Source organism: Vicia villosa, linkage group LG7, assembly GCF_029867415.1.
Source record: "Vicia villosa cultivar HV-30 ecotype Madison, WI linkage group LG7, Vvil1.0, whole genome shotgun sequence".
NCBI classification, from domain to species: domain Eukaryota; kingdom Viridiplantae; phylum Streptophyta; class Magnoliopsida; order Fabales; family Fabaceae; genus Vicia; species Vicia villosa.
Genome location: NC_081186.1, coordinates 105610971 through 105618075, shown reverse-complemented (window position 1 = coordinate 105618075; position 7105 = coordinate 105610971). Strand labels below are relative to the sequence as shown.

Below are 7105 nucleotides of genomic sequence, written 5' to 3'. Positions count from 1 at the left end.
GTTATAAACCAAAAAAAAAAAAAAAAAAAAAAAACATAAAGTAGTCTCACCAACACTTTAGAATATTATATATTACGTCATTTTATTAAACACTAAAATAAAAACACATAATATTTATTTTTATCTTTCTCATTTTTTGAAAAGATTTTTTTACTTTTTTTTTTTAATTAAAAATTTCATAACTTAAGACACATTTTAAAACAGAGGTTAATGGTAGTATACTTTTAGTGTAAAAAAGGATTACACATACATCTAATTAGAAGATTTTACATCTAATTAGAAGATTTTAAAGTATCAAATCATAAAAATATTTTAAAATTTACAGCATGACTTGGTACTTTATATCGTCCTTGGTTGACAGTGTAAAAATAATTTACACTGTGAGTGCACCATCTCTTTTCTCTTAAAATATCTATAAAAATATAAATTTTAACATCAAAATTTTAATTAAAATATAAAAAATAGATACTGCTCTAGCAAGGGGAAATTATTTTTACACTATCAATCAATGACAATTATGTATTCTGCCAAATCCGACTATAATATTTAAATTATTTATATGATTTAACACTCTAAAATATTTTGATAAGATGAATGTGTAATATTAAATTTTTAAAATATTTATAAAAATCCAAAAAAACATTAAAATATTATATTTAATATCAAAATTTTAATATATTTTGGTAATAGTAATAAAAATAGATGTCCATGTTGTATATGTAAATGATAATTTTACACCTATTATTACAAAAATAAATATTATGAATCTGCTATTAATTATTTATTTCATTGTTTCGTAGCGTTATTTTTATTTTTATTTTCTTCCTTGTTTCAAAAAACCGATGCAGTGTTGATTCTGAATTTTGGATCACGACGGAACCCTCGTTTCTCCCCTTTCTCTCTCCGTCGCTGCAATTGCTGCCTCCGTCGTTTTCATCATTCCAATCCCTAATTAACCCCCCAACTCACGCTCTTGCATTTTCACCTCCGATCAAGAGTTTCCTCAGGTATATCATTTTCGATCCATTTTTTTTTCTTCTTTTTCCTCTTTCGATTCCGTGGAACAGCGAAACGAATAGAGAAGTTTGGTTTTTTTTTTTTTTTTTTTTGTGTTTAATTTTGAAAATTAGGACTTGGTTGGATCGTGTAAATTGGTATTTATGGTTATGAATTTATGTGATTTCATGTGGTAGTTAATTGGTTTTGATGTGTGTTGCATTTTATCGATGATGATTGTTGTTATTTTGAAGAAGGATAGGAATGGGGATTTGAGGTAAAGGAAAAGGGGAAATTTGTAAAGTTAAGATCTTTTGCTGATTCTCTGCTGACTTGAAGTTGGGATTTCAAGTTGACTGTTGGCGGTGTTTGAATTTTGAAGACCTTGTATTTGTTTTGGGAGGGGAGTTAAATTGAGGGGATTAAGGTTCCATTTTTGTGATAGGTTTTGGAATATAGGAATGGTTTTTAGGTTTCAAAGATTGATTTTTTTTCTTAGGATTGAGATATGATTATGTGGTGATTATTATACAGATAAGTTGCATTGATATAGGTATAATGTTTTTTTTAAAATTTTTTTTTTATGGTGAAAGCTAGTAAAAAATTGTGAGGACCGGGGACATAGGTTTCATTGCTAATGAACATAAGGAAGAACTTGATATTCCAGTTGGGAGGGGAATGGCTAAAATGAGGGGAAATAACAAGAAGAAACTGGAGAGTAAAGCAACTTGAGTTTTCAAGGCTTATTACAAAAAAATACTTTAGGAATAGGAAATTCAGTCAAGACTCTTGAATGTAGAATTATTTTCCGTCATTTGATAGGCCATTATGGCGTAATTTGATCCATGTAGCCGACCCCACTTAGTGGGATAAAGCTTGGTTGTTGTGGTTCATTATTACATACCAAATCTAACTAAATATGGAATTAATTTTAGATTACTACATGACTGCATGGATTTTGGCTGCAGAAAGATATCAGAATCTTGTGTGCTTATATCATATTGTATCTTTCTGCTATGCAATGCTGTATGTGTGTGTGTTTGATATGACTTTCTAACTGCTCTAGGTTAGTGGAGCAAGGCTGTGGGTGAAGATGAATTTGCAACAAGTTGGGCAGCCTAAATCTTCTAATGGATATGGTCGTCGGAAATCTGAAAAAGATGGGGCATCCAAATCGGATAATAAGATTCCCCCTGGAAAATCAAATGCTGGCAGATTAGCGAGTACAGGTGAATATCTAACCCAAGCTGTTTACTAACTTCTCTTTCATTTACTGCTTTATCGTCATTGAAAAAACTATTTTAATGACACTTACTTCTGCAGGTGCAGTGACAAGTAGTAAAGGTGGTAGTTATGAGAGTCCTTCACGTGATCGACTGGTATATTTAACAACATGCCTTATTGGGCAACAGGTGGAAGTCCAGGTGAAAAATGGATCTATATACTCTGGAATATTTCATGCTACAAATTCTGAGAAGGATTTTGGTATGTTCTGTTATGTTTGTGTTATTGATTTTGATTTTACTGGAGACAATATTATTCTTAGCTTCATCCTTAAATAGATTCTTGTTTTCTATTCCAGTTATTTTATAGAGATAATACTAAAGTAGACTTATTTAAATGACAAATGTTAGTTAGTATTTTATTGGAGGTAGGGATCAAACCATTTTCCTCCTTATCATTCCACTCCTTAACTTCTCTCCCCAACCAACAAGCCAACCTTATATCACGTAATTTGACATTTATTTACTGCTCATATCATCATCATCGCCGTTCTTTTAGGTATCATCTTGAAAATGGCTTGCTTGACAAAGGATGGGTCTTCGCAAGGGCCGAGCTCCGGTGCGGAATTTGTCAGCAAAGCTCCTTCTAAAACTTTAATTATACCTGGAAAAGAACTTGTACAAGTTATAGCAAAGGTTTGCTATATTTTATTTATTTGCAACATAATTTCAGTCAAGTTCTGCAATGTTATTCTTTTTTTTTTTTGCTTTTAAATAAATATGTATGGAATTAGAAACTGAATACTACTGAACAGCATTGGAAAAGTTTTAGTTCCAGGATTAGGTGAAGTTGATTTGAAAACAGTCAATTTGTTCATTGACGGTATCTTTTATGTATCATTTTGGCAGGATGTTGCTGTTTCTACAGGTGACCTAGCCAGTGAATCTCACTATGATGTGCATCAGGAGATCATGGTTGATTCGGTAATATCTCAACCTCGTCATGTTGATTTGGGGAGAGAATTACACCGATGGGTGCCTGATGAAAATGTTCCACAATGCCCTGAACTTGACAATATCTTTGATGGCTCTTGGAATAGGTAGTTTTATATTTCTCTTATCATCACTAATCAAAATTATACAGAGGGATATTCACAAAAAATCTGGTCATGAATTATACTTATATAGTTATTATATAATAAAGAGTAAAGGATTTTGTGGTAGGTCCTTACTTATCAGGATGAGGATTACTTGAGTGTATGATATTGCTGCTACCATTCTTAATATCCTGCTTTTCTTTATTCGTTTTTTCTTTCTGATTGTAAATTTTCACAGCTTCTCCATTTTTTTACCTTGACATTTTTGTATTCTTCTAGCTCTAGGGGCTGGGATCAGTTTGAAACAAATAAAATGTTGTTTGGAGTAAAAAGCACATTTGACGAGGAACTCTATACTACAAAGCTTGAAAAAGGGCCTCGGATGAGAGAATTAGAGTTGCAAGCACTAAGAATAGCAAGAGAAATTGAGGGCGAGGAAACCCAAGATATTCATCTAGCAGAGGTTGGTGTGGGTTCAGTGCATTTTCGCCCTTTGGAAATTTCTGTATATTTTATTATTTACATGTGTGAATGAATTCCTCAAACTTTAATTTTTCTCAACAGGAAAGAGGTCTTTACCCTGATGACTTTGATATTGATGAAGAGACCAGATTCTCTTCCGTATATAGGGGTAAAGGTGTTGACGATGAATATGACGAGAATGAAGACAATTTTTTGGATTCACAAAATTCCGAAACGTTTGGTGATATTTCCGATTCAGTCATTAAGAGACCAGGAAAGGTAAGTGGTGGGAAAGGCAAAAATGGAGCTCAAACATGGTCAAATTTCTCCACTATGGTATCTCTTTAACCAGTTATTTATAAGTGTTTATTTAGTTGGTTTCAATTATTTGTCAACTTGAAGGTTCCATTGGCTTCTGAGCTTGTCCTTTCTCGTGATTGAATCCTACCATACTGTGTATATGTATTTCTTTAGCTACATAGAGGCACCACCCTTGATGTTGTTCACACTCTACCTGAATATTATGGTTTTTTCAGTTCCAAATATTTACTGGTCCAGTATGCTCTCTCAACCTTGCTTAAACAATTTGTGTTCTGTTCGGTTTTTCAAGTTGGCGCATCTTTTGTTTTGATATAATCAAACCAGTGCTTCTTGAACATCTAAATATTTTAACAAATTATAAAACATTTGTCCAAAATAAGTAGGTACTAAGTGCTGCCCTACATTTTGCTTTGTCCTCCCTCCTCTCTTATAAAGTAATAGTTATAGAATTCAGCATTATATTTTGTTTTACCTTCTTATACTTGATCACTTACAGTCATCTCAGTCAAAAACTGGTGGAGATGGTTCTTATGATCATGCTAAGCAGTTATCATCTGAAGTCTCTGGTCAAAGTTACTCATTTTCAGATGTGGAAAGCAGGTTTTTGTTTTTTGCTTTTATTTAGTTGTTTTATTTGCTTAGCTGTAATTTTGTGAATTTTTTTCACCAAGGGTGGCTTTTCAAATAAGTATTGATAGAAACCAGAAAAATATGAACACTGAGTATTATTTAATGCAAAGCATTGCGCTTGAAGCTCTTACAAAGGAGGATGAAACAGAAACTTTAAACCAGAGTTCTATGAACTCCTAAACCCGAGCGAATTGCTCCTAAACCAGAGAGTAACTCTTCTAACAACTTTCTAACAAATTTTCTGAATGAGTCTCAACTTCCCTTCCCTCTCTCCTTTTATAACTGAATATCCCCTTAAATTAAGGAAATATTCTAACTAACTCTCATTAGACCAAGAGTCCCATCAAATATCAATTTCATTAAAATTTCTCCAATCATTTTAACTCACAGGATTCAGGATAACTCTGTTTGTGATCTAATTGGAGCCAATGGTAACACCAAGGAAGAAAATCAGACGGTGAGTTGAAGTTTCAATGTCACAACCCTCATACCATGTCTTCATAAATAACTCACATCTAATTGCTGTAATCTGATATTCTTAAATCTCATTCTTTTTTGCATTACTTGTTGCAGCAAGCTGAGGATGTACAGCTGTCAAAATATCAGGGTTTGTGAAATTTCTCTGAGCTCCCTATGAATTGATTATATCTATAAACCTTTATGTCTGAAGCTGTAAATTTAATGTGGATGAAACTAAACCAATGCCATTTAAGTGGTTATTCTGTTTATCATAAATAAAGTGCCGAAGCTTTCTAGTACTACCAATGCTACTTATAAATGAAAGCTCTCACCTACTTTTGAATTTCATTTGGGTGTTGCTTCTTTAAGAAATATTTGCATTCCTTTGATAATGGCAATTCTTAGTGCAGATTTGAAACCTGCACCTAACTTGAAGAAAGACGGATCTGATAAAGTGGGATTAACTCCTACTAATGCCTCCTCCTATGCCCCCTCTACTCATATTTCATCAAAGATTGATGAAAAAACTGGATCACATGGAGACTTGACTGGGGGTTCAGAATCTGTCAAAGCAAGTTGGGAAACGAAGTCCTTAAATTCACGAGGAAGATCAGATTTTGCAGCAGGTTCGGCCACGTATTCTGGTCCAAGTTTATCACCAAGTTCTTCACTTGGTTCACTGTCTTCAGACAAATCAACTCTGAATCCCTATGCAAAGGTGTGTCTGTTATTTATAGAATAGGACACCACACTCGCAAATGCTGGTCTTTTTAATTACTGTTGTGGCATGTCTCAGCTTTCTTTTGTGGTTTCCTTTTGTTTTCAGGAATTTAAACTGAACCCTAATGCTAAGAGTTTTGTTCCGTCTCAAGCACCTGTTAGGCCTCGCTCTCCAGTGTCTGATGGTTCCTTCTATTACCCAGCTAACGTTTCTACTGTACCGAGTATGCCAACCATGCCAATGGGTGTCGGAGTAAGTATTTCTTGGAAAGATAGTGTCTACTCTCCTATGAATTGAACTAGTCACTCCATAGGAGACTCTAAATTTCTTAGTCAGGTTTAATAGTCACACTCTATAATCTGACTTCTCCTTACAACCTTGATTATGTCGAATATGGGTGTGCAGGTTGGAACTTCTTTTGCCGGGCCACAGCCTATGATGTATAATCCACAAGTAGCACAAATGCCATCCCAACCATATTTTCATCAGAATGGACCACAGGTAGGATCCACTTTCGGTTCTCTCTCGTTACTTTTATGTTAACATACAATATAAATATTTCAGAATGATTAATTTTATTAAATCTAATTACAGTATGGACAAATTCATGGTCATCCTAGACAAGTTCTATACATGCCCAATTACCTACCCGTAAGGACTCTGTTTTATTCTTTAGTGTTAATTTTCTAATCTTATTTGATGAATGTTTTTTCATTTATCTTTTCTCTGGTTTGGAGACTTAACACGCGTATGCTTTGATTTTATGCATATCAGTTTTGTTGTTTTTGGCATTATGACAAATATCAAACCAGCTACCTCAATAACTATATACTTTTAGGTAAACTTTCACGGTCAATTTATTGTTGGCTTAATCTCTTAGTTTTTTTTACAGGAGACGCCGCCGCCATATAAGGGACGTAACTATTAATCGCTAAGTTGACTATGTTCTTGACAAGTTAGCCCTTGCTTGAAAAGAATTGACGAAGTGAGTTTCAAATGAAGAAGATAGTTTCAGCTTATGGAAGGATTCTCCATAGAAGTTCCTTATTTTACAAGCAAGCGGTTCATTCTGGAACATAAGTTATTGATCTTTTGATCACTCACATCTTTTGTGATTCCTGTGTTTTCCTTAATGTAGTAGCTGCTTTACTCAGATTGGCACTCTTTCTTTATTTATAATGCAACAATTACTCTAA

The 7105-nt window shown here is 33.7% G+C and overlaps 1 protein-coding gene across 2 annotated transcripts; it reads left to right on the top strand.

The window, feature by feature from the left end:
- Positions 1 to 807: 807 nt before the first annotated feature.
- LOC131616400 (polyadenylate-binding protein-interacting protein 3-like) lies at positions 808 to 7105 on the top strand. 2 transcript variants are annotated; one of them, XM_058887722.1, is made up of 15 exons: positions 808 to 1007; positions 2063 to 2225; positions 2320 to 2481; positions 2779 to 2915; positions 3129 to 3319; positions 3596 to 3779; positions 3881 to 4057; positions 4596 to 4699; positions 5120 to 5186; positions 5303 to 5336; positions 5599 to 5906; positions 6015 to 6161; positions 6315 to 6410; positions 6504 to 6560; positions 6802 to 7105. In XM_058887722.1, the coding sequence occupies exons 2-15, from the start codon at positions 2090 to 2092 to the stop codon at positions 6835 to 6837; spliced, it is 1836 nt and encodes a 611-aa protein (XP_058743705.1). In that variant the 5' UTR covers positions 808 to 1007; positions 2063 to 2089; the 3' UTR covers positions 6838 to 7105. The 2 variants fall into 2 exon arrangements, with proteins under 2 accessions (XP_058743705.1, XP_058743704.1); XM_058887721.1 differs by having other exon boundaries at positions 809 to 1007; positions 3881 to 4114.

What these genes read in the sequence shown, in the direction of transcription:
- LOC131616400 (XM_058887721.1), top strand. Translation starts at nt 2,090, where the DNA reads ATGAATTTGCAACAAGTTGGGCAGCCTAAATCTTCTAATGGATATGGT. An exon ending in TGGCAGATTAGCGAGTACAG is followed by an intron (nt 2,226 to 2,319) that starts GTGAATATCTAA and finishes TTACTTCTGCAG; the next exon opens with GTGCAGTGACAAGTAGTAAA. An exon ending in CCATGCCAATGGGTGTCGGA is followed by an intron (nt 6,162 to 6,314) that starts GTAAGTATTTCT and finishes ATGGGTGTGCAG; the next exon opens with GTTGGAACTTCTTTTGCCGG.